The sequence below is a fragment of the Calidris pugnax genome, unplaced genomic scaffold, assembly GCF_001431845.1.
Source record: "Calidris pugnax isolate Ruff unplaced genomic scaffold, ASM143184v1 scaffold273, whole genome shotgun sequence".
Lineage (NCBI taxonomy): Eukaryota > Metazoa > Chordata > Aves > Charadriiformes > Scolopacidae > Calidris > Calidris pugnax.
The window spans coordinates 4,069,632-4,097,304 of NW_015094508.1; the positions used below are offsets into that span (position 1 = coordinate 4,069,632).

Genomic DNA, 27,673 nt, shown 5'->3' on the forward strand with positions numbered 1-27,673 from the left:
AACTCTGAAAAGGTGGAATTATTTGATTTATATTTTTTTTTCAATCCTAATTATTCTCTTTGTTAGTTTATATTGTTGCTTATTAAACCTACGTGCTGTCTGGGGAAAAGAACACCCACTTATTCATGTTAATATTTCACTGCCCTAAGGTTCGCGTTTCGCTACCTTTTATAGCAAACCCCGTTGCCATGTCTATGCACGCCTTTGGGCTTACTTGCATAATAGAAGTATATGCGTAAAGATTGTGTAAATATTGAAGCAAAACGCACGGCAGGTCCTATTTTCTCAACAAATAGATACTGGATGGGTGCAAAGTTTCCTGTTCAGAGCGGAGTTTCTGATACTTGACTGCCTCTTAATATCCTAGTTATCTGACCTAGGAGATGGTGGGGGGGAATTTGGAGCCGTCCTGGGGTTGAGGGAGGTAGTCGGCTTAAAAGTTTTAGCTGGGTGCTCGATTTTCTGGAGTGGGCAGATGAAATGAGCTGGAACTGGGGCATCAGCTGAACATCCCAACCAACGGCGATGCACTGTAGGCCAGGGGACACGATTATGGCTCTTTCCAAACAGGATAATGCCATTATGGGGTTGTGGTTGATGCTGCAGACCCAAAAACCAGGGTAATCTTAGTCTTAGTCCTGTGTGGGTATTACTATCATGACCTAAACTAGTTAATTTGGATACTTTGTGCTGCTGTCACTTTTGTGTCTGCAGGGTAGGCATAATCTTCTTTTGGTATGCACTGGGTTGTATCTTCTGGATAAATGGCAAAGGTGTTGAAACAGTCTTTTGTTGTGGGAGAAGAGTACCTTTTTCTCCATGATGCTAAGGAAGCTTTTCCCGTGGGCAGATTAGCAAGTCAACTGCATTCTCAGTATGTGAGTCAGGCTGGGTGAAACTCGGCTTGGAAAAGAACTCAATTGTTATGGAAAACTCCAAGCACAGAAGAAGTAAAAAAAGGGTGTAGAAAATGCACATACCTAACAAAGGATTGGTTTCTTGGTGAGGGAGTGTTAGCTGCAAAAAGAAACAGACACTGAAAGGTCTCCCTATATGGATGCCAGCTGGACTAAGAAAAGCTGCCCAGTATCTGCAGTCAGAATTTTTGAGGCTGAAACTACTTAAAGTCAGCAAAAAAAGCGAGACTTGGTCTCTGAAATCACTTGACTGTGTCTTCAAAAACTAACCTTTATCTCTGTTCTTTCACTCTTGTAATACTAAGTCCTGTCTGTGGGTCACATGGCAGTCAACCCACTATTGTAGCTCTTCTGTGTTGCATTAACACTTAGGGCTTTTTGGTGAGCATTTTTTATTTTCATATTTCCACCCAACCTATGAACATCAATTGCAAATCATTGCTTTCTGTCTGATCACAAAACATTAGTAAGAACAAAGTGGTAGTATTTGCTCTACCAATTTTCTACAATAATTTAAAACTTTGCAATGGAATACAAATAGTATGAGTGCAATTCAGTAATATCAACTACTTACTGATGGACAGCTGCTTAACATAGCACTGTACACTGTGCTTTATTATGGTATTCTGAGAACTGCTGTCAGCTTATAATAAAGGGTCTGCTTCCAAGCATCTTTGGTAGCTGTCTCAGCTAAGCTATAAGTCTACTTCTAATTATGGCTTCTAATATTCACAGATCAGGTTAAGCACCTTGGATTTCTGTATTATGCGAGTAAACTTTGCAATCTTTAACAGTATTGCTGACATAATCATGTGGCTTGAAGATCTGAGAGCAGAACTTGTATAAATCTGCCCTGTTGTAAATATACCATATATAGACAAAAATGACTGTTTGGCATTTGAATGAATTTTTTTTAGGATTGTTGTTTTGTTGGTATAAGTTAGACTTCAGTCTTCATGCAGTCTACTGCAAAAATTTGTCCATGCCATTTTGCTGGCAAAAAGTTTTCTTACACCTTAGTTTTCCAGTGAAGCATGCCTGTGTCTGGGGCTTGTTAAATCCTTGTTAAGTGGAGCTAGGATAACTTAATTCAAAACTCTAAAGAACATCAATATATGCTCTATTTCTGTACACCTCTTCAGGAGGTCACATAGTCTAGACATGATGCTAATGCTGTCATGTGACTTGCAGTAACAACTTGAAAGGAACAGCTATCCAAAGTTGTGCTACTTTTGAGAATCCTATACTGGAAACTATGTATAGTTGTTTATTTACATATTTCTTGTGTGAGAATTCTTATGCTTTAAAATGTGAGATATAAACATTTTTCATTCTGGAACTATATCAAAACTATTATTTATAGAAAAACAAAGGGGCCATCCTTCAACAGGGTTCAGGGCTTGTTGTACACAAACTTGCTTGCTCAAGAAGACTGCTTTATACTCCAGTTGGAATTTTCTGTGGCTAAAATAATCCGCAAATATTGATAGAAATTGAGATAAGGTAAAAACACTTGTCCCACAGGCGGTCAGGTTCCATGTCTGTACAGTTTACCTTGGTGGATGTCAGACTTTTTGGAACAGGGAGTTCATGGACAGCATCTGCTTGTGCACTGTAACATGGTTGTAGGAGAGGATTGTGTTGGGTCTGGAGGGTGTCTTGGGGGGTTCTGGATTGAGCCATCTGAAGGCTGTCATACAAGACAGAGCAGTCAGGAGTGTCTGGCTAGTTCAAGTGGCTTGTAAGTCCCTGTGGCTTTAGAGAGCAAAACTTAAAGCGATAGCTGTCTGGTGTACGAAGCCACCATAGCTGCCACCTTTACCATCTAGCACTTTAGGTAGAAACTGCAGAGATTGTCCAGGCATCTTGGCTGGGAATCGGAAGGAGATTCCAGATGACTAGCCCAGTTGCATCTTCATGGACAAAGCTGGTCTGGTCCAGCTTCAATTCAGAGACAGTGTAACACACAACTTTCTTTCCCTGGAGATCAATTGTACTAGCTTTCTGCGTAACAATCTTGACAGTTTCAGTTCTATCTCATCTGAGGACAGCATGCTCTTTTTTACTGCATACCTCATTCTCAGGCCACCTAAAACTGAGGAGGCCTCCATTGCAGCTATGTTAGCCTGCTACAAAGTTTTATGAGTAATCTGGCACTGCCATGTGAAAGGATAGTGGTGCCCTGGGGTACTTGACTCAGTTTCTGTTGTAAATGTTCAGATGGTAGGAGCACATGACAGCCATTTTAACAAGGTATTTTTAATATCACTGGTGATGTGAAAAAGTGTTTTGGTTGCTGATAGAATCCTTTAACAGGGATATATATATAGGTTGCCTTTGAATAATAAAACAAGGGGAAGAAAAATCGTTGTGTTTGAAAAGCAGTCCTAATTTTTCCGTTGGGCCTCTGATGAGGCCCTTTTATAATTCTTCAGAGTAAATCATGATGTGTAGTTTATTTTTAAAAGGACGAAAAGTCTGTACTTCAGTAACAACAACTTTATTTTTCTATTATTTTATTTTACTTTTTAGAGAGTAGTGGAAGTTCAAAAGGAAGAAGTTTTGCTGGCAGGAAAGTTCCAAATACAACTAATGCCACTGAAGATTCATATGAAGTGGATGAATTTGCAGCAAAAGCCCTTACAGGAAAGCTGACTACAGTTTTTCTTCCCATTGTCTATACCATTGTCTTTATCATTGGTTTGCCAAGCAATGCCATGGCCCTCTGGGTCTTTTTTTTCCGAACAAAGAAGAAACATCCAGCTGTGATTTATATGGTTAACTTGGCACTGGCAGACCTTCTTTTTGTTGTCTGGTTCCCACTGAAGATTGCGTACCACATAAATGGCAATAACTGGCTATTCGGTGAAGGTCTCTGCAAAGTCCTTGTTGGATTTTTCTATGGAAATATGTACTGTTCCATTCTCTTTATGACATGTCTCAGTGTGCAGCGATATTGGGTTGTAGTGAACCCCATAGTGAATTCAAGAAAGAAATCTGAAATTGCCTTTGGTGTCTCCCTTGCTATCTGGATACTGATTTTGCTGGGCACCATTCCATTGTATCTTGTTAATCAGACAGCATACATCTCAAATCTTAACATTACTACCTGTCATGATGTGTTGCCTGAAAATGTGTTGCCTCATGACATGTTCAATTATTTCCTCTCACTTGCAATTGGACTCTTTTTAATCCCAGCACTCATTACTGCTGTCGCTTACATACTAATGATTAAGACTCTGAATGCTTCCATCTCTGATGTAAGCACTGGGAAGAAACGAAAAAGAGCAATCAAACTCATTATTGTTGTCCTGTCTATGTATCTCATCTGTTTTACACCTAGCAATGTGCTGCTTGTTGTGCACTATTTGCTCCTCAAAACCCGCGGCCAGAACTATATGTATGTGTCGTACATAATTTCACTGTGTCTTTCTACTTTGAACAGTTGTATTGATCCATTCATCTATTACTATATTTCAAAAGACTTCAGAGACAACTTTAGAAATGCTCTTCTTTGCCGAAGTGTGCGAACTACACGGAGGATGCAAGTGTCTCTCTCATCAAGCAGGTATCCCAGGAAATCAAATTCTTATTCTTCAAACTCAAATGGGACCACCAAATCAACCTACTGAGTTTAATCCTAGAAGAAAAGTGAACTTTTATAACTATCGCTGAAGGGGATATATAGTGAGTTATTTTGTACAAGGCAGTCTGAAGAAACGTCTTTGCTTTTTAGTTACACTGAAGCCTGGATTTCAGAACTGGCAGCTGCTTACTCTGTATAGAAGTTGCAATCTTCCCAGTAGACTGGAAAAAAATCATAACATTTCTGATGCTCTGCAAAAATGCTGCTGACTTGGAAATGAGTTGTGGTTGAAGACATTTGTGTTCAATAACAAAGTTGTTGAAAAGCAACATGTCAATGGAATGTTATGTAGTGTTGCTAGTATATTTAATTAACAGAGAAATCTGTTTTGTTTGGCTTTAACTGTAATCTACTGAACAGTTGAACAGATTGTGTATGTAGGACCTTGCTCTGTGTACCCACTTAGGCTGAACATTATTTGAAACCATAGAGAAAAGGAAAGGAGAATCCATTTCACTATCTTGGTGTGGGTCTGGCAAGGTGACTGCTTATTATCTTTATTATAATGTAGTTTTATATTGTTTTCCAAGTTTTCGTGTTGTAAATGCTAACATGGCAGAAGCCCATAAGGTTATCCTATTGAGTTGACAAGCTGAACTTATCAGCTAGCACTGAGATAAAATATTAGTTGACATTATACACTGTTACTTAACGCTTGCCTGTACATGATCTTACACAGGGCTATTTAACAAAGTTTTGATGAATAGCTATTTGATTTTTATATAATGCGCTTTGTATTTTTTAAGATATCTAAATAAGATTTTGTTTTTAATAACAAATTCGAGTTGGGTGTTTTCTTTTATGCTTCTACATGCTCTTCAACATGCTGAGTGTTTCAACTTGCCTGATTTCAGGTAACAAACATATTATTCCAAATAGTGAACTGGAAGTCTGACAACTGTAATGGTAATGTCTAAATGGGTTAAGTAAAATTTACCTAATTATGCATTTTATTATAGCGAAACTGTTCCCTTATTAGCAGAAAACTAAAAGCAAACAGTTCAGAACTGAAATATAAACAAACACATTAACAAGATAGCAAACTTCAGCCCCAGTGGATTTCTATAATACCTTAAATCCTCATTCATCACCTGGAATATTTGTGATGACTCAGGAATATGGCATCACGTGTACTTTTCATCTGAAAAGCTGATGGATACATAAGTTATTTGTAGGGTTTAAATGCATTTTTTCAAATCTTGCAGTCCAGATAAGTTTGAACAAGTAGTACATTGAACTCACAGCTAAGTGACCTATCTGAGATTTAGGCATAGTCATGTCCCTACAAACGTAAGCAAATGGAAGAGCCCTCAGTCCAAAAAGTACTCTGAGACAGCTGGTATATAGATAGGAAATACTTACCATTTCAAATACGGAGAGCAAGGAAGGGGGTAGACTAAACTCTAGCAAGAATTTGAGCACTCTTGTACAGCTTAAAGGCTGTAAGTATTTATATAATAAATTATTTTTTCTGTGTGCTAGTCTGTTCCTTTCTTTGTCTTGTTCTTTGCTTTTTACATTCTCCTTGATGGCATGTTTTTTTCCCCATACATTTCCCTCTTTTTGTTTGTTGTGTGGGTGTTTATTTTTTGTCAAAGTTAGGTTGACGGTTGGACAAGATGATCTTTAAGGTCCCTTCCAACCTAGAAGATTCTGTGATTCTGTAATAAAGATTAAGAGGTTTGTTCAATGAATTAGTCCTCTCATCTCAAGGATTAATTAAGCTCTAGCTCTGCTTTTATCTGCTGCAGTCTTGTCTACTAACTCTTAGCATGTGCTTAATGTGAAAGTAGGATGTTGTGTGGCAGTATCTCAGAGATCCAAGCTAAAATAGCAACTTACATTAAGCATGGCTTCATTGAGAAGCAGAGTTTACAGCCCTTTAGATGATGTGGAACACAAATGCTTCTCAGGCATAGACAGCTTGCTCTTCTTGTTTCCTGGCAAAAATGCAGGGAAATAGTTGCTTATTTATTACTGAAATGAAAATGTAATGCAGCATCCTTACTGGAAAGTAACTGTTCATATGAGGCTATAGTTCTCTGAAAGGATTTGGGAAGAAGAGGGTTGCACCTTCTTCACAAACTGCCATCTGAACTCTTCCCTTAGCCTGTGTATGATAAAGCATGAGAATGTCCTTTATCTTGCTGAAGAGCCTAGTGTGCTTCCTGCTCTGAATGTAGGAAGGGCATGAAGGAAGGGCATCCAGTTCATGCAATTACAGCACTACCTGTGTTCTGCCAGGAGTCCAAGGGTTGTGTGTTGTAAAGATGATGAATTGTTTGTGTTCATCTATATAATATCACCAAGATAGAACTCGTGATTCATGGATCACTGTTAAATTGCTGAAAAAAATATATGCTTAATACAGGTTTTTGGGGGACAAGATTAGTTTCTTGTCATTGTTTAATCAGAAGTACAACAAATAATGTTTGTAACTACACACTTCCTTTCGTGTCATGGGTGGGATCAGAGTTGGGGACTGTCAAACAATCAACCAGACCACTCCACTGCAGCTCATGCAAAGGGGAGCACTGATCACTTCTCCCTTCTAGCCGCCTTCATCCGTGGATTGACAAAGCAGGTTGCAAGGAAAAATCTTTCGTCTCTTACCAGCAGCAGAGGTCTGACAATGACATATGTAAGAGAGTTAGATGTTAGTGAAGTGTTGTTGAGAAAATTTTGACTTAAAAGAATGATTTGTTTTGAAAGTAGGTTGTACTATGTGTGATAAACTTTGGAGAATACTATTCGTGGAGCCCACAGACATCTAGGTGAAGCTTATTCCTTCAAACTATGCTTGCTGGGAGCTAAAAATATCTTTAAAGTCTAGGTTTGTTTGTGGTTTTTTTTATAATTGAGTCTACTCATGTCCTTTTTGCTTTTCCTTTGCTGTTTTAGTGAAACCAACTGGGTTAGTGTCTTTAGCTGGGGTTAGGAAGGTTCATCTTCCCCTGCATCTAACTGTTCTGTGATTATGAGGGGAAGAGAACTGGTACTAAGAATTTAATCAAGTGTCCAGATGTTTTTATGATCTGTATCTTAATGCTGCAAGTGTCTTTCTTTGCTGCAGACAAAGTGTAATAATGACTAAACTAATCTGCTGGTGAAGAGGAGGAACCTTTATAAGAATTGTTTAGCTTTGTTCTTTTATTTATCCTTGAAACAAGGGCAAATTGTAGGAAGTTTTCCCACCTGTAGCCGCATTGCCAACCCTTATCCTGAATTGAGTATAAATTATTTTTCTCCAATTAAGAGAGCAGGTAGACGGGGCTGGTTGTTCAATAGTGTGAATCAATTCCTTGTAATGGCAGCTGTGTGCCCGTGCACCTAGGTAGTGATGGGGCAAGAACATGTAGCCCAGGAGTAATTTATGTGCTCAGCATCATGGTTTCACAAACAGCTCAAGCACATGCTCCAGCTGAGAGAGGTAGGCTAGTCTTTTGCCTACCCTGACTGCTGTTCCCTCCTACTGTCACAAGCATGGGTGACCTTGGGATGGATTAGATCAAACCTGGGTTAAAGTTAAACCAGGGGAGGGAGGGAAATAAGTTTATTTTTCACCTGGAAGAGCATTTTGCCCGTTTGCTGGATGAGCTCATGGCTTAGCACTAGCGAGAGGGTCAGACAGTCTTTCACCACCAACACCAGCTTGCACTGTGCAACTACAAGGTAAGGTGAAGCACGGGAGCTGTGAAGCCTCTGACTAACCTCCTAAGCAGCAGCGAGCAAGCCTCCACCCATGACCATAGGAATGGCACTGCTCACTCAAACTGAGGGTCCATCCAGCTCAGCCAGGAGTCAATCTTCTCACTCATGCCTTTGGAAGTCAACAAGACAGCTAGGTGTCAAGGGGCTTGTCAGAAAACAGTAGGACTGCTGCACAAGGTACCTGACCAACACACCAGACACACGTAAGTTGTGACCAGGGAAGTTTGCGAGTGCTGTGCTATGGGACTGTTGAAATGTGAAGAGAGAGTTAATTAAAAAAGAAGGCAAAAAAAAGGAGCTAGGGGAGCTAAGCTCCTTTTTACGTCTCCGAGGAAAGCTGCTGTTGAGAAGGATTAATCTGTAACTCAAAGAGCATGTGTAATGACAACAACAAAAAGTTATAGGCAGGTACCCAGGGAGGAGTAAAACTAGTGCAGGCACATATAGTATCCCTCACAGTACCCTCCCAACATGTGGCTATTTTCAGCGTGAGAATTTCCTTTCCAATCTGATTTGGCTGGTCTAATTAGTAACACACGTTGGGGGTCTCACTGTGAAAATCAGCCTCATTTTATTTTATTTGAACCAGGATCCACTATCCTCATTTGGTGGCCCCTGGTTCTTAGCAAAGAAGAGTGTGAACGAGTCCCTGGCTGTCTTGTTCGTCCACTTGCGATTCTGTAGGCCAGTGTCATATTCCCTCTCGATTCCTGTCCAGGTTGGAGTCTTAGCCAATTTGGTCCTTCCAGTACAGCCACACTTCAACATGGGATAATCATTTTTCCTTTCTCTTGAGGCCTTTCCATTCCCATACACTGTCACCAAGCTACATACAGCATTCAAGCCATGGATGGTACAATGATGACTTCTGTCTTGCTCCCTGCTACTTTCTCTATAGCTCCTAACTTTCAATTTTATTTTATTTTATTTTTTTCCTGCTCCTAAGCATTGAGTTGATGTTTTCCTGCAGCTGCGTGTAACTACATTTCTCTCCCAAGTGGTTACAGTCATGTTGCAAGCCATAGTTTTGTATGTCAACTGGAATGTTTTTCCCTCATTCACCTCATTTCACAGTTATTTATATTCATTTATATTCATCCACCAATTCATTGCTCAGTCAGTCTTACAAGGTTCTTCTGCAATTCTTTGCAGCTTGTCTAAGTCCTCACTGTCTTGACCAACTTTGTGCTATCAGCAAACCTTAGTTCCTCACTGCTCAACCCTCTTTAGACCACTTTTGAATATGTGGAACAGTACAGATCTGGCACCACACTGGGAGTAACTGGCATTGTGAAAACCAATGTTTTTTCCTGCTACCCTGTATTTCCTTTCTTGTAGTCAGTTATTTTTCCACAAGAGGACCTTCCCTCTTATTCCACAGCTGCCTAGTTGTTTTTTTAAAAGCCTTTGATCAGGAATTTTGCCAAAAGCTTTTCAGAATTCCAGGTAGACTGGATCTGCTGGTCACCGTTGTCCTCACATGCAGAACTCCACAAGGTTTTTAAGCCCAGACTTCTCTTTACAAAAGTTGTGGTGGCTTTTCATAGAAAGGTCCAGGAGTTCCTTACTTAAGTCCCTTCTTAGGCTTTTCATTAATTGCTCAGAACAGATATTGGGCTTGCAGGGCTGTACTTCCCTGGACATCACAGAACCTTCTTTTAATGGCTGATTACAACATTGGCTCCCAGTATTCAAGTATAATTTTGGCAAGAGGTAACAAACTTCTGTTATTCATTCAGCAGTTTTATCACTGAGTTTCCCCAGAACTCCTCCACGGATACCATCTGGGCCCACCAACTTTAGCATTCATTTTGTCTGACTAACTGTGGTGTGATGACTGAAGACGTGCAGCACATGTCTGTAGGTGTGGCTGTCCTGGGAATGCAGCAGCATACTGCCCACCTACCATAACAGCCCTTTGGGGCCCGAGTTTCATTACGGGTGTGTTTGATCTGTCATGGGCACTTTGAACATGGTTAATACATAGCATCAATGTTAAATTCGGCATGAACACAGTAGTCATGGCTATTTTGATTCAAAACCAGCCAGGACAGTAGGTGTTACCTACATTTTTCCTCAGGAGCGATAACCTTCTGTAGGCTTGCAGATAGACATTCTCCAGACACTGTCTGCTGGCAGGACCAGTACAACAGGATGACTACATAGTCAGCCCTCTGTCATTTAGGCCAAAGGAGATGGAGATGCTTCAGATAATGGAAAAAAGAGTAGCAATTGTGAATAGAGTGCTGTGCAGAGACAGCGTGACAACTCCCTTAGATCCATCAGGACTCATTGATTCAGTGCTAGCTTGTGTGACTTGGGCTACACAGTCATTGAAGTATATCTGCAACCAGCTTCCTTGGTGTTTTGGATGGCTCTTTGGTGGCCAAGGAAAGGGGGAAAGGTGTATCTGTCTGTGTGCACACGGTGGTAGGTAGGTTCATAACTACACTGGAGTTCGTAAACCACCTGGGGTTACTTCTGAGGTGAAAACATCAGAACAGAGCCAGCTCCGGGATACCAAGGTCTACCTGGGATTGTCTCTAATGAAAATCTGTCAGAGCCAAGCTCCAGTGTCTACACTTCAATACAGAAGCTGCATTCCCAAATGCAAAGATAATTAAAATCTATCCACTCCCATCTATACGGGTACCCTGCTTCACTGTCACATGAGCTGCCAGCTGTTGAATGCTGTGTGCTACCTGTGCCAGCTTAATGCCCCTCTGGGTATTGCTTTATGTCACAGTGTGGAGTGCCCACAGGAGAGAACCAGTGCAACATCTGAGTCCCAGAGCTGTGTTAGCAAGAGTTCTAACATAGCTATAACCCAGAGATGGCACCTTAGCTCGTAAAACTTGTCCTGTCTTGTCTTCATGGGTCTATTATGCTGGTTGTAAAGCACACTTCTGCTGCTTTATGTTAAAGTTATGTCTTTAAGGTATGTCTGCATGTGGGATGCTTTACCAGGGCAGTCTGCTCATCACATGGATTAAGCCTTGTTCCTTTGTTTCTTTTGAATGTGTTAATAACATGCATGAATGAGCATTAATGATCACTTGTGTAATGAAGCAAGACAACAAAGTGTGGGAGGGAAAGAAAAGCCTATGTTGGACCAGTCTACATTTGGGAGTTATGAGAAACGCCCCAATAACAACTCTCAGCTCTATCAGTTGGTCACCTCCAGGTATTGCTGCCCCTGTCATGTGTTGGTTAATGCAGATAGCTCTGTGGAAATAGTGGACAAGAGGCATGTTACCTGTATTTTATGGCAGTTCTAAAAAACGACATATAGTAATTCTTAAGGTTGAGAGGATTTTATTTGCCAAATCTTGCATGCATCAAGTGACAAGTGCTCCTGCTGAGAACGAGCATGAGCTGGCACATGAGTGTATGTCTATGTAGCAGTTAACAGCTACATTTGTTTCAGCAACTGCACTCTGGCTTTGTGCCTCCCATTCAAGAAGCAAACTGCTGGGAACTGAGCATTCAGCATGTTTAAGATTGAACCTTTAGTGCAGTTTATTTGATTTCTGCCCCCCATTATAGTGCTTGGCAGCTCTCAGCTGCTGGAAGGAAGTGATGATGCATGGACGTGATGCAGTGGGGAACACCATCAGCATTTGTGCTTTCTCTGCATTGGGTCTGAAGTCAAGACGGTATATACTCCTGGTGCTGTGATTTAGCAGCTGGGTTTATGCTTCCCCTGCATGAATGTCTGCAATGGGGACTGCTCTGTGTCATAATCCTGTGAACTGTGGGATGCAGGGAGGTAGAGCCCATTTGCATGGGACCTGTGTATTTCTGAGCACATGGAAAAATGGAGTAAATTAACATGGGAAAACAAAGGATACACTGCTTCTTCGGAGAGGCTGACCCACTGAGTAAGAGGAAATGGAGGAGATAATTAACTAGTAGAACATAAATTTAAAAAATAAGATGCAGTGGGTAGAGGGAGTTTCCTGAAAGTTCTGAAGACTCTTCTGTGTCATGCATTTACAAAAGCCAGTGGTATATGAAGAAAAGACTAGAAGCAATCGATGAGTCAAAACAGCAGCGTTGGCTGTGGAGAGAACACCATGCTCTGGTGCTCACTGGATTTAGTGGGCAGTGACTCAGGAGTAGTTCATACTTCCAGTTTGACACATCTTGACCCCTTGACATTTCACCTTCAAATCCGTCAGGCAAACCCGTCTGGCTTTCTGTGAGCGGATGAACTGAACAATGGGGTTCGCAGTGTAAAAATATCAAGGGCCAGCCCTTAGCACTTATTCAGGACACATTGGAGGCAAGTGGCGCTGTATCACATTCAAATGAAGTTGCCTGCTTTTAGTCAAAATCACTAATTTCTCTCCATTATCTTCAGGACTACAACTAGAAATGCTGGAGGTGGCTGCATTGTGGTGTTGCTATTTGTGATCTGGGGTGGAGGGTGCTGTTGCTGTGAAGAGTGATTTGATGGTAAAATGCAACGCTAAAAGGAAATTATAGAACTGCTCTGTCATAATTTATGAAGACTGTGTGGTGTGTATTAGGCTGATTGCCTGGAAGCTCCCCATGTCACTACGTGTGGGTAAACTGGTAGAGTCGAGAATACTACAATAGTAGCTGGTAAAACAATCCTCAGTAAATGTGTGAGTCGCTGCCAGACCCTGGGCGAGTAGCTGAGATCAAGGAGCCTTGCATGAGTTTTTGTTTAGCAGAGCCAATGAGGGGGTGGACAAAGGAGCTCTCTAATGGTGATGGCTGGTAAAATGTTCATCAGGGGGCTGTTTGGCCTGATGTCTCTAAAGAGTGTAGATGGCTTTGTTTGGGTTTGCTGCTGAAGGATGTAGAGCTGTCCCCAGCATTGACAAAACTCAGCCCAGGGTGAGCTCTGCAGAGTTAAAATCTGCAGCAGAAGTCAAGAAGGCTAGAGACGGAGAGATGGCAGGAAAGAGGGGAGAGAGTCCTACTACTGTTACCTTTACATGGTAACTGTGTTATGGCAGGGCATGGGCAGGTGGATAGGGAATATCCTGGTTCCAGGATATGGGACGGCACAGAGTGGAGATACCTCTGACAGAAGTGGGGAAATGGCAGTGCCTGACTCTGCTGCTAAGGCCACAGCTTCCACTGCCTATACCTCAAATCAAGATAGGGCATTTGGTAAGAGAGATAGCAGCAGCCCTGTTGTTTAAAGATAATTTTTTCTTCCATGTGTGGTTTAAGTTTAAACAATGTTTGTTACAAATACCAACCTTTGAGTCACTGCTTGTCGCAGGCACCCAAAGACACTGAACCAGACCTGTCAGACAAGATCAGGAAGAGCAAGGTCACCACTGGGCACTATGGCCCGAGGACCATTCAGGGGGCTTGTCCACTTAGTGGGGTCACTGCGGTGTGCACATGGCACATATCCTATACCAGCTAATGCACAGTTTTCCTTAACATGAACTCCTGGTGCCTTTGCACTGGGTAGTTCATTCCCTCTTCAAAGGACAGACAGCTCCTCCCAGTTAGTTTGCACTTGGGAGGGGAGTGAAGACACACATCTTTGCTTTGGTATCTAAGCATCCTTTATGGGCAAATCTGCAGAAGGTAGTTCATCACGTCTAACCTAGCAGCCTCCTTTCTTCCTTCCAGAGCATCCACTTCTCCACCGCTTACATGAGGAGCCAAAGTTGTTGCCTTAAAGTCAGAGATGCAAGCACCACCTTGGCTTTTGGTGTTTCCATGGAGTAAAGCACTGACCTTGAATTCACATCCTTACTTTTGCATATTAACCTTCTAGCTTCGTGAGACTTGGAGTATGGAGAAACGGTACCATCTCAGCAGACAAAGGTCACAGAGGTGACATGGGAACGTGGCTCCTCAGCAAGGGGGCAGAGGTGTGTGTCAACAAAGCTGTCTGCCCAAGATAAGGGAGAGGCGTGGTATTCAGGAATGGCTAAGAACTCTATTCATCAACTGGAGAAAGAATTTTACCTATAGAATCACATTTTGTTTCATTTTCTCAAAAACTGCAGAACCGATACTGTGATTAAAGGCTCCCTCTTCTGTTTCTAACTGCCATTGCATATTTTCTTTAACAAATACACAAATATGAAAGACTTAATCTGGGTTTCCCCGTGTTGTGCAAATAGTTTTGTAATTCACCAATTCAAAACATACATATATATCTGATGTTAGAGAAGCAGAAGGACTTAACAGATCATATTAAATATCCCTGCTAAGCTTGGGATCAGGGAAGCAAATTGCTAAGGAGAAATAACAGGGCTCATGGAGAGCATCTTTTGAAACAGGATATTCTCACAGTATCTTCCAGTCTTCCTCATTTTTCTAGGATCTAAACCACTGTTAAAACGAAGTCTTCCAAGCATAAACTTATCTGAACAGAAGAGGTGTTGTTGTTTATCTCCTGTAATCCTCAGGTTTCTGAAATAGCATTACATGCAGAAGTTTATTGTCAACGATAGCTGATTTCTTCCATTACTTCCACAGTGTCCACATGAAGTTTGCCAGCATGGAAATGTTGCTTCACCTGCAAATGTCTGGTTGTAACTTACTGCACGTTTACCATAATCATTGTAGCTACAAAACCTGCTGGCGAGGATGGCGACTCAAGCTGCTTCTCAAGAGTGGACTCAAGTAAGAAAAAAATACATTTCTTAAGTATGGCATGAATCCTTTGAGCAAAGGCAGGGTCCCATTTGTACTGATTTTTACCAGTCTTTCATCTTCCTCAGTGAAGAATTGTAATACTTTTGCAAGATGCTGCAAGTGCACTTCTGTTTGGTATCAAAGGCAGGACTGAGGCTGGGATGCAGCTCTTGAGCTGCAACCCATCATGCCAGGTGAGTCAGGAACAGCTGAGAGTGCAAGACCTGTCCATCAGTGGGGCTGCATCATTACAGGAGATGGTGAGAGCATTTGCCTTTCTTTTTACCACAAACTTCTCCTGACAGTGAACTAAAGAATGAAGAATGGGAAATGCCTGGACCCAGTCCCCTGACAAAAAAAAATAAAAATCTAGATACTTTGTTGTATAATCACTTAGGAGCTTTCCATGGGTCAACAACATCTGTAATTTTGGTTCCTGGAAAGTAATTGTTCACTTGCTTTGAGTGGCGTAATTTTACTTAGATAACCCTTAGAATAACAGACATCAATGCCTGTTATATATGTTTCAGTGGCCACTCGAAGGCACAACATGTGCAAGTAATTAATAAAGATACCATAATTAGAGGGCTGTACAGTTAAGGCAGCAATCACTACTGATATGATACTGGTTTCTGCCATTCTTCTGTCACAGTATGACTTCAAAGAGTAGAAAAGGAGAGCAGGAAAGGATGGCGATATCATGCTTTCGGTGGCAGTGCAAAAAATCACTACAACAAAAGGTAAAAAAATACTTGCAGAGGAAGTATAAGCTTTTTTGCACATTATATCAGTCACTGGCATTCTCCTTTTCATAGTTCAGGATCTTTGGTCAAATATCTGAAAAGCAAATAACAGAAATTCATGTAGTTCTGACTATGAAGGATTTTTTTTTTTCACAGAGATATATGCCTCTTAGAAGGTACAGTATAAATGTTATTAAACTCTTGGGGATAACGAATATAGAAAGCTCACTGAAATTAGAGGGTTTGAATGTGACCTGTGCAGCATTCTGTGGCTATAAACAGTGTTATGCAGCTCTTTGAAGTACGGAGAAGACGCGCTGATCAAAGGCGGAATATTGTTCAGCATGGTAAGGAGGAGATAAAAAGGAAGCTCTGTGAATGTAACACCAGCTCTTTCAAGGCTTTGTTATAGGGGTACTTGGAAAATGGGGTAAGAGCAATAAAACATTACTCATCCTTTTAGAAGACAACAGACAAGTAAATTTCTAAGGGGAATTGTGCACGATCGCTGCTTTCCACAGCAGACATGATGACTATTTTTAGTGGCACATAGGCGAAGTAGATAATTGCTTTGTGGGATTCCTATCTGTCAAAACTTTTACTCATCCATTTTAACTCACTTTGGTGATTTTATTCCCGTTTATTTCCAAATTTTGATGATATATTTTAACTGTGATGTGCATTGGTTGAGTAATAGTTCTGCAGTTGCTTGTGTGTACTTCTCTTCTAACATCTTATCTAATGTCTTTATTTTTACGCACTAGAGGTGTTTGCTGAAACCAGTTCCATTCAGGCTATTTCTGTGCATCTAACATATTGGAATTGGAAGTGAGATAACTGATCAGCCACAAAAAATAGACTTCCCATAGCAAGGTCATGGGAAATTATGCACAACCTCGTAAGAGAACCTCATGCTGCAGAGTGAGATCCAACGGGGTCTGCAGGAACTGAGGGAGTCCCTTCAAGCAAACGCAGGGGCTGAAAGGCTGCACAAGTGCTATGCTTGGGAGGTACAGCAGCAAGGATAAAAGCAGCAAGGAGAAGTGAAACAGAGGCATCAGAATAACACACTCTGTGGCAAGTGCTGGCAAAGGCTGGAGAATGGGTTTTGCCATTGTCCAGGGACACATGAGTGCAAGTGTGTCCTCTGTTGCTATGCTAGGCTTACATCTAGCCCCTCAGCAGCTGACATGCCAGGTGACACAGGGCTGTGGTATGAGACAGGGAAGTGTGTGGCTGGGGTGTAAGCCAGGTGACCAACATGAAGCCCATGGAGCCATCGTGTTCTTTGATGCAAAGGAGTCCCACCACTGGCCAGCGGCTTGGACAGGGTACCTGCCAGGGATGATGGAGACAGGAGCTCCTACTACTGCCCTGCAAAGGTGAGGGATGGAAGCCCCACAGCAAGGTGGTATACCCTGCTGATACACGTGAGTGTATCTGCTCAGTGCAGTGTATTCTCAGTTTCTCCTCCAAATGAAGAGAAAACATGCAGCCCCAAATTCTAAGTAAATGCTAAAGTGTGAAGAGGAAATTATGTCTGTTTGTATGGCTTTCTCTGTTCCTCCTACCATCTCAGCTGTTCCTGGTTTGCATCTAATTTCTTTGTCTTTTAAAGACAATTAAACCGATTATACCTGAACAGCATTGGCCTCTGGCTCTTAATTTTCATCAGCTTTCACATTCAGCCTGGCTCCTGCTGAGCCATGCCTTGCTCCTGTAGTGTTGGTCCAGCTCCATTTTGAGCAACCTGTTCTGGTGGGAGGTGTTCCTGCCCATGGCAGGGGGGTTGGAACTGGATGATCTTTAAGGTCCCTTCCAACCCAAACCATTCTATGATTCTATGAATTCACAAAGTGTGTCCCATTATTTTAACACTAACCTGCGTTAAGCACTTACATTCTCTGCAGAGTTTATAGCTGTAGCTAACAAGCTGTGGGCAACTGGTATTTCTTCTGTCTGTAATTTTTAATGATATTACTTATTATTTGCTTGTTGCTAATGCAGACCCTTATGCGGAGCTTGCCGTAGTACTCCAGTGGTGAAACATCCCATCCAGGTGTGTCCTGGAGCAGTCGGATGGGAGTCTGCTTCCCTCGGGCCACACAGTCACTGCTAGCGTGTGATCTGGAAGCAGCAGTTCTTCAGCAGGACACTAAGGGGCAGCCCTAGACCAAAAGAAGTTTTCCTCATTTTTTTATATGCGTGCAAACTAAGAGGAAACTTTATTTGCTTCATTTTTCTATATTGATTTAACATCAACAGCGCCCAAGAATACTGAATCAAGTCGGGCTGGAGTGGGTTTTTGTTGTTATTTATTTCAGCACCAGTGATAAGGAAGGTGAGTTTATTTGCCATTTATCTCAAGACGGGCCCACTTGAGCACGTAGATAGACCAGAGAGGATGGAAAAGACAACACAGTGAGGTCTGCATGTGGAGCCTTGGTGACGACCTGTGCCTCATGGCATGGCCAAATGCATGTACAAGCATGTAGTTGTATGATCCAGGGGTCTTCGCTGCTCAGAGACACTCCTTGACATCAGAGAGCTAGTCACACTGGTCCTAGGAAACCCATTCCCAAAGTACTAGCTGCTGTGTGGATAGCTGCAGACCAGGAAGGAGGAACTGAGGCAGGAGTCACTCAACAGTTCATCCAGGGAAAAACTATGGATGGTTTTCCTACCACTACGACCTGGTAGGTGACTTGGCCACCATCTGCGACACAGGATCACCCCCTGCAAGAGGGGTGCCAATATCTATGAAGCATAACCTGAACCTAGCTGCAAAAACCTTGTGGAAGGAACCAGAAGTTGAAGTGAATTAGAACAAAGGCTGATGCGTGTTGATACAAGTTAGAATTAGGAAGAAACATGAGTCAGTCAGAACCACCATGTCTCAAAAGGGTGGATTTGCCTTATCGATTGGTGGATTTAACACAAAGGCAATTACTGTCTTGGCTTTGTTCAAAAAAATTATGTATTGCCAAAGACTGTAATGTGAGCTACCAAAGCCAGCTGGGTCTGAGTGCATGTTCTCTGGTTACTGCAGGGACGGAGACCTGCTCTGTAACAGGACCCCCTGACACTACCTGAGGCAGAGCTGGCTCCAACTCTGTGTCTACACCAGGGTATTTTACTCTATTTTGGTATCCTTCCTTGATGCAAAGTGTGTCCCATTATTTTAACACTAACCTGCGTTAAGCACTTACATTCTCTGCAGAGTTTATAGCTGTAGCTAACAAGCTGTGGGCAACTGGTATTTCTTCTGTCTGTAATTTTTAATGATATTACTTATTATTTGCTTGTTGCTAATGCAGACCCTTATGCGGAGCTTGCCGTAGTACTCCAGTGGTGAAACATCCCATCCAGGTGTGTCCTGGAGCAGTCGGATGGGAGTCTGCTTCCCTCGGGCCACACAGTCACTGCTAGCGTGTGATCTGGAAGCAGCAGTTCTTCAGCAGGACACTAAGGGGCAGCCCTAGACCAAAAGAAGTTTTCCTCATTTTTTTATATGCGTGCAAACTAAGAGGAAACTTTATTTGCTTCATTTTTCTATATTGATTTAACATCAACAGCGCCCAAGAATACTGAATCAAGTCGGGCTGGAGTGGGTTTTTGTTGTTATTTATTTCAGCACCAGTGATAAGGAAGGTGAGTTTATTTGCCATTTATCTCAAGACGGGCCCACTTGAGCACGTAGATAGACCAGAGAGGATGGAAAAGACAACACAGTGAGGTCTGCATGTGGAGCCTTGGTGACGACCTGTGCCTCATGGCATGGCCAAATGCATGTACAAGCATGTAGTTGTATGATCCAGGGGTCTTCGCTGCTCAGAGACACTCCTTGACATCAGAGAGCTAGTCACACTGGTCCTAGGAAACCCATTCCCAAAGTACTAGCTGCTGTGTGGATAGCTGCAGACCAGGAAGGAGGAACTGAGGCAGGAGTCACTCAACAGTTCATCCAGGGAAAAACTATGGATGGTTTTCCTACCACTACGACCTGGTAGGTGACTTGGCCACCATCTGCGACACAGGATCACCCCCTGCAAGAGGGGTGCCAATATCTATGAAGCATAACCTGAACCTAGCTGCAAAAACCTTGTGGAAGGAACCAGAAGTTGAAGTGAATTAGAACAAAGGCTGATGCGTGTTGATACAAGTTAGAATTAGGAAGAAACATGAGTCAGTCAGAACCACCATGTCTCAAAAGGGTGGATTTGCCTTATCGATTGGTGGATTTAACACAAAGGCAATTACTGTCTTGGCTTTGTTCAAAAAAATTATGTATTGCCAAAGACTGTAATGTGAGCTACCAAAGCCAGCTGGGTCTGAGTGCATGTTCTCTGGTTACTGCAGGGACGGAGACCTGCTCTGTAACAGGACCCCCTGACACTACCTGAGGCAGAGCTGGCTCCAACTCTGTGTCTACACCAGGGTATTTTACTCTATTTTGGTATCCTTCCTTGATGTGGATAGACTGCATTATAGTAAAAATGGCTTGGCTGATATAGAGCTGGATAGATACACCTGCTTCAGAGGCTTATGAGGAAGAAAGGATTGTATAGCCAGAATATCACTTCAAAACTCCAGTTTAGGGTTAGTGAAGGATTTCTAGGCTATTTTCCAGATAACAATACATTCCTATACAACCTGGTATTGTTTTCACAGGATAGTAACAGTTGGTTGCTCACAGATGGAGGAAATGGTGGCTGATTTTCTGGGAGGAGAAGGAGGGAGCTGTAGGGAGTAAATCAAGTCAGTGCCTAAAGTACAACAATGCTCCAATTTCTGTTCTAAACAAGTATCACAAGAGAAATGGCCACTATGGGAACAAGCAGAGTTCAACGACCTGGGCATTTCAATGAAATAGTCATTTACATATTGGGAAAAGAAGTGTACAATCTTGTCCAAAACAGGACTCATCAGAGAATGAGATCAGGATACACTTAAGCTGGGCAGCCCTTGAAGTGTAACCCATTAAAAAAGATGCCTACAGAGTAAACCACTGAATTTAGGTGGTAAAAGCTATTAGCAAGAGCTTTAATAGCTCTTTGCTGTTCTGCTCTCTGTGGGAACACAGCAGTTAAAACAGTCTTGAAGATGTGAACCAGAACCTGTGGGGAAGGGAGACATATCTGATGTAAAGGGATATAAATCAATCAAACACCCAGATATGGAAAGGGAACATAAATGGAAATGCTAGCAATCCTAAAAAATGTGAAAATGTTCATTATAACTTAAAAAGAAATACTATTTCAAATGTAAGTCTCTTATAAATTCTTTAGTCTGTATTAATAAGATCTTTAGTCTAATCCAGGCTCTAACCTAATGCAAGCTTTTTAGTGCAAGTGTATCTGTCCTTCTGAGGACAGATGCAGTGCCCCCTATTGCTTCCCATCACACACCTTTTGCCACTGTACCCACAGGGGTACAACATTGATTCAAAACACGTGCATCCCAAGAACAGTGTGAGTTTGGGAAAAATAAATAATGACAGGATGTGGGTGGGAGGCTGACTTGCCTTTCCCAGCGCAATAATTATTTGTGAGAAAATATTCCCCACGTGCATTCTGGCAAATGTTGGAAACCAGATGCCCTAAGTATGAGATCCTCCCACTTAAGCTGAGCAGTATTTTACTGTGGCTTAGACTGTCACTTTATAGGCTGCTCTGGCTTAAAGGCATCCTGTCTTACGTAGTTTCAAGAAGAGACCAGGGAAAAATCCTGGTAAAGGAGCCAAAGTTTCTCCTTCCCAGCTGTGGAGGAAGGAGGCTGCTGACCTATGTCAAGGGCTGACTGCTTTCACACAGGGCAGAACTGTGCTCAGTTTTTTGAGGAGCAGAGCCCAGCGATAAGATTTTCTTCCTGTGATCTGACTGCTCCATCTCCATGTAGGAGGGGAGAAGCAGTCCCATAGAACTTCCCAGCTAAGTGTACCTCTACGTTACCCCAACTAAAATTAAAAAAAGCAGTCATAGCTGGTTGCGTCCTTCCTCAGATTTACAGGGCAAGGAACAACTTCTGCCTCTCTCAGCAGCCTCTGGTTAAATCAGATGGCTGACTCATTCTGTAAGCCTAGTAGCTATTACTGCTTGAGCGAAGGTGGTAGAATTTGGCCCTGTGGAGTATTTGTGCCATGCCAGGTGAAAAATCTGTCCTTCTGTTCCTGACAACCCTTGACTTTGCAGTGCACACTTTAATATTGAAATACTCATTAGGAGAAGGGCACAGATGGACACTAGAATATGGAACTAGAATGGTTGAGTCAAGGGACAGCCTGCTTTCGAGTTTATTTTTGAGTTTGAGAGAGGTTTGAGAGAGGAGCTGAGACTATTTGAAGGGAATTTATAAATTCAACAAAGTAAAACTCTTTGTGGTGGTAATAAGTGGTGCAAAAAGGGCCAACAGCCACGATTGTGGTTTGGGATGCTCAGACTGGAAATTAGGGTAAACATTTTCTCCAGGGAGGTAGTGCAGCACTAGAGCAAGGACTTGTGAAATCTCCGTCCTTGGAGGTTTTCAAGATTTAACTACACAAAGCCAAGCCTGACTTGGTCTGGCATCGGTGATCATCCCACTTTGAGCAGGTGGCGGCACTAGGTGCCTCCAGAGGTGCTTTCCCACCAACACTGCCATGATTTGGCAGGTTATGACAAAGTTTGGTCATGAATGAGGGAGGCACCAATCTTCACCATGTCTACAGTCATGTTACAGTCCTACTCCCTCTATCAACCATATGTCTGGTGCTGCTCCTGTGTTTAGCCTGCTGGAAAGCAGAGTGCAGGGAGGACTGATGGGGAAATGGTGGTTGCTGACATGGAGTTGGGTCTTGCCCTGATATAGAAGTGCTCACAAGCTACACTGACTTTAGTTGTCTTCAATACCTATTAGATATCATACAAAACCAGATTGTGCTTGAGTTTTAGATGAAGGATTAAAAACCATTTACTGATAATCATGAATTTTGAGTAGCTTCTGGGACCTCCCCTCACAGGAGTTAGGAGGCCACTGGAGGATCTCACTGGAGCCACTGGCAGGTTCTCACTAGCCAGAGTGGAAAGGGATGGACACAGCAAATTGAATAGACCTCTTACCAAAAATTTCAGTACAGCTATTCCCTGTGTACCTGTAATCCATTCACATGGAATAGAGAGTTTCTTACACAATTAGCTGGTGTAAAAATAGCTATTGAAAAGGACTGCATGGATTATACCACTGTATAAATTATTGAGCTGATGTCCTGGTGATGATAGAGGAAACCCTTCTTTCTTCTGTCCTGAGGATGGCAGCTCTGAAAGTTTATACCTGCTTCCTGGAAGTTGTACCTCCTGTAGACTCTGCTTAGATAATCAATTTGCAATATTAATCAGCCAGAACAACAGAAGGATTTTATACTTATGTATTGACTCAGCCATGGGATTATTTTTATGGTTGTGGCTGAAACTGTTGTTGAATAAATGGCAAAAATAAGACTTCAACGTTTTGATGTTTGTCTGGTTAATATTTCTGAGCAACAGTTATAAGCATTGCAGGCAAGATGTAGCCCTGTGTGGTTGTCACTACGTAAGAGACTCTATGCTTTTTCTTAGCTGAAAAGACACAGAGAATTCCCAGGATGTGATTAGAAGAACTGTGCTGTGCCTGTGTTCTTCTCTGATTTGCTGCATATAGTCCAGCTAGATCCCCGTGCTTGCTGGAGCACAGTGACCTCCCTCTATACGAAACCAGGCACCCATTAGCTACCCCCAAATGCAGAAGTATGGAGAGCAGCTCTCCTCCCCAACTCTCCTCTGATTCCAGGAGAGATTAAGTTCCTCTTGTTGCATATCAACTTTTCCAGGCTGGTTTACACCTGAACCTTTTCTAAAATTTACCTGAGCATTGGGTCCTCACATCCCTCGTGGGCACCCATGACCATAGCAATGGGAGGGGAAGGCATTCATCCTGCACACAGTATTGTGGATGCCCACAGGGACCTCTAACCAGAAGAGGCTGCCTACTGTTTTGGAACCAGCACTTTACATACAGTCACCTCCCACACCACTGGGATCCAGCATTTTCATGTGTCCCCTTCCTGCCTCCCCCTTCTCCCAGAGGCACAGCCAAGACCCCTCAGGTTGTGCAGACTTGTCACAGCAGCACAGATGGAAGAAGCATCCTGGCTGGAGGCAAAGGAGGCAGGCAGAGGTGTGGGTGAGATCTACTGTGAAAATCAAAATTACAGTGTCTGGAGGCTTTCAGAGGTAAAAACAATGCCCATCTCATTATCTTCCCCCCTCGGCTGGAAAAAAAAGAGAGAAAGAGCTGCAGCTGCGTGCCCTCTTGGTGTTTATGTGCCCAGTTGTGTTCACTGGACATGCATGTGCAGCAGGTGGAAGTCTTTATCGATGAAAAGCAAATCCAAAGCAATCAGTTTTCCATTTCATGTAGCTGTCATGAAAACTGTAGCTATTTGCTATTTTGGATGGTAAATAGGCCCTACCAAGGTGAAGCTGCTGTTTCTTGCACCCCCAAGCCATCACCCCTGGAGCTGGCAAGTCCCTGGGGGTGGGGCAGGGGAAGTTTTACTGGGGAAGGTCACCTATTAAAAGAGAGATGCTGAACTGTAGTTGTTGTGCAGAACTGATAAAAATGAAGCCAAGCTTATTGGTCAGTGCACGGTGTAATGTCAGGCACACCTTCCTCTCAAACTGGTTTCCTTGTGTGCTCCTGAGGACACATGGACTACCACAAGAATTTCATTGAGCAAGAGCAAACATTTTAGGCTTACAGAGATATCTGACGATATAGATAGATGTCACAAGGGATTTGTACAAAGTCACCTACAAGCCTGCCCCTAGGTACCAACGTGTCTTTGAACACTGGCTGTCAGTGGCAAGGCATTTAGACTCTCAGCTGTAAAAGTGCAGAGAGACAGATTAGAAAGAGTTCTTTTGAAAATGGGGGAAAGTTTTTTTATGTGGACTTGGTGATTGTTAGCATTTTCTAATTTTCACCTTCAGGCCCCCTGATGGGCATATTTGTAAAAGGTCAAATGATAAAAAATATCTCATATGTTCCACACACAGTCCTCTGCTCTGCCTAGTGAATATTTTAGTGACCCATTTACAGGAAGCGGCTTTTATTGAACAGAGTAGGGAAATGCAGAGGGAAACAGAAGCCCTGTCATCCTTGTGAAAATTATACGTCTGTCTCTATTTGTGTAATCCACCCTCTCAGCCTGGTAAACAAGAGCCTGTGCATGAGGTTTGAAAGGAAGGTGACCATCACCTCCTGTGATCTGGATATTTTCTTGCATACACCTCAGCTACCCTGTAAAGCAGGTAAGTCTTAGCTATGTACGAAGACACTGTTCAGGATTCCAGTTTTACCTTGAATTTCATTCTGGCTTTTTAATCTCTCTCCTGAGGCTTCATCAACATGTTTCCCTTTCATCTGATATCTATTTTTAGTTATTTTTTGAGTCAACTACTCAGCAACTAATTGCATTTCCTTCTTTTTTCTTGGTGGTGCTTCTCTCTGTACCTTTTTACTGCACGCTCAATGAAGCAAACCCTCAGGGGTGCCTAGCTCACATTTGTTTATTCCAGGTAATTTACAAGAAAAAAAGGTCAGCCCAAGCTAACACAACTGAATAAATTGAAAGCTGATGCTTCTGTCCTTATTACTGGTGACTTTCTCTAACCACTTAAGAAGCTGGTGTGGAGCCTTCCGTATAAATGCAGATGCACTTTGGCTGCTATTGTTTGTTGTTCTCGTTTTCTTGAGAAAATTTTTGAATTATCAGGTAGGAGGGTGTGCCTTCATTTCCTGACTTTTCAGCTATGTGTACGAGAGATTTCCTTTTACAGTAGCTTTGCAAAATGGATGCACAGTAGATCACTTTCTTAAACAAAGGCCTTCCTTTTTCTTTAGGCTTTAGAAGTAATTGTTAGTGAGCACAGGACAATGTTTTATAACAGTCTAGCCTTGCTGACAGCTGACAGGATGGGTCAACCAAAAGTCCATTTTTTCAGTAATGGTAACAATTTCTCTCTTCAGCTAGCTCTCCATCCCTTCCCTGACATCGGTCTTTGGTTTGGCTCCTGTGCAATGTCACTGACTGGATCTTTGCCCTGCAGCTCTCCCACTCACAGCTATGTCCACACCACTGGAAGACGCCATGGACACCTTGATCAGGATTTTCCATCACTATTCTGGCAAAGAAGGAGACAGATACAAGCTCAGTAAAGGAGAACTCAAGGAGCTCCTCACCAGCGAGCTCACTGACTTCCTCTCAGTAAGATACAGTTCCTGAACCTCTTGTTATTGTTTCATGGGTGGGATAAGCAGCTATCCAAGTGTTCAGGAATAGCATCTCCTTCTGCAAGACATGTCCTGTCACAACTTCTCAGATGACAGTTTTGTTTGTGGAGCTGGACAGATGGAGATGAGATCAAATGCCCCATTTGAGAAGTGTGTTTTCAGAGGGTGGTCCAGCCATGCCCTGCCACATGCCACCAGTGGCAGAGCCAGCTACTTGTGCTCTGCTTACTCCTCTGCACTTCTGAGCAGAAGGGCAAGGGCAGCCCAGAAACAGTAGGAAAATTGATGCTAAATCAGGCTTTAATCCATTTTTTGTTTGTTCATTTTTAATAGTAGGGCATAGATAAGTCCTTCGAAGAATTAAATCTAGCAACCAGTTCTCATGAGACAGCAAAGTAGCTTGTGCACAGTGGCCACAGACACAGTACGGCTGTTTGTGTGCCCTGTAGAGAGATGCTAAGAAAATCCTTTCAGCGATAAGATGCTGATGTGAATATCTCTTCACACGTTTATTGTGTTCTGCATTACACAGCATGCATGCTTTTTATGGAACAATGACCAGATTCATAGTTGTTTTTCTATATCCTCTTAATTGTAAAAATTGTTGTGGACCTTGTCACCACCAGCAGGTTTTTTATTACATTGTATCCATTTCCTTGCATTTTCTTTTATTCCTGGTTATTGATTTATTATTATGAGAGTCACTGTTCTTACTTCCACTGAATAGGTTGTGTTTGCTAAGTAAAGATCTTCTCAATGTGATGAATGGATGTGTAATGACCACTTATGAATAGCCTGTTAAAAATCTACATACTGTTTGAACACAGAGATATGCACATTATAGATCCATCTCGTCTAAAGAAAACAGTGCTCAGCAGCTCCTAAAATCTGCTTGATCAAATTCAGTGCGTATTTAGGACCTGTATTTCTTCTAAGAATTGCATTGTCTTCAAATTCTATTGCTGTGCACTTTTGAGTCGCTAGACCTATGTTTTTAATGCTGTGGCTAGTGGTATGCTACTATTCAGGTGCATATTTCATGTGACCTTTTATTTGATAGCACCGGGGCTTGTCACGTAACAGTGGGTTGCCCCACCAGGTATTCCAGAATTACATATTCAAGATCTGCATAACTAAGTCACTTTTCTTTCTCTTTAGGGCCAAAAGGACCCCCTTCTGGTTGATAAGATTATGAAAGATCTGGACTCCAATAAAGACAATGAAGTGGATTTTAATGAATTTGTCATTCTGGTTGCTGCTTTGACTGTAGCATGTAATGATTACTTCGAAGAACAGCTGAAGAAAGAGGAATTTTAAAAACACTCAATACAATCAATTTCCTGGCCACAAATGTGAGCAAAGCACATGTAGCTAGGTAGCTCTCATCAGCGTTTAGTGAATGCAAACCATCGTGCTTCCAACTGTTACTGCTGTCAGACACTTGTAGACCAGATCAGCAGCTGGTGTAAGCTGGACCAAAGCCAGTCTACACTACTTGAGATCTGGCTTTTAATATTTTCAGTCCTTGCGCTGTGTGCATCTGTAACATGCATTCATCAGTTGCCCAGGTCAAGGGTTCGGGCTGACAGATCGTTTGGCAGGACTTGAGACTTTTATTTCTTAAATGTCAGTGGCAAGTAAAAGGAACAGGAATGTTACTTATGTGCTCTCTGAATTGGCAAATCTGGAATAAAATGTAAAACTTGCAA

At 42.3% G+C, this 27,673-nt stretch overlaps 2 protein-coding genes across 4 annotated transcripts in view; both read left to right on the forward strand.

The window, feature by feature from the left end:
* The window catches only part of F2RL1 (coagulation factor II (thrombin) receptor-like 1), a 6,738-nt gene extending 1,396 nt beyond the window's left edge, over positions 1-5,342 (forward strand). The window contains exon 2 of the mRNA XM_014964801.1: positions 3,450-5,342. Coding sequence (XP_014820287.1) covers positions 3,450-4,549 — 1,100 coding nt within the window. The 3' untranslated portion in view covers positions 4,550-5,342. The remainder of the gene's footprint in view (positions 1-3,449) is intronic.
* Positions 1-27,673, forward strand: part of S100Z (S100 calcium binding protein Z) — a 28,987-nt gene extending 1,314 nt beyond the window's left edge. The window contains exons 1-5 of one of the 3 annotated variants that reach the window (XM_014964804.1): positions 8,195-8,235; positions 14,755-14,901; positions 24,879-24,982; positions 25,781-25,938; positions 27,123-27,673. In XM_014964804.1, coding sequence (XP_014820290.1) covers positions 14,762-14,901; positions 24,879-24,982; positions 25,781-25,938; positions 27,123-27,281 — 561 coding nt within the window. In that variant the 5' untranslated portion in view covers positions 8,195-8,235; positions 14,755-14,761 and the 3' untranslated portion in view covers positions 27,282-27,673. Of the gene's footprint in view, positions 1-8,194; positions 8,236-14,754; positions 14,902-24,878; positions 24,983-25,780; positions 25,939-27,122 lie in introns of those variants that run through there. The other 2 variants (XM_014964803.1, XM_014964805.1) reach the window with 2 other exon arrangements.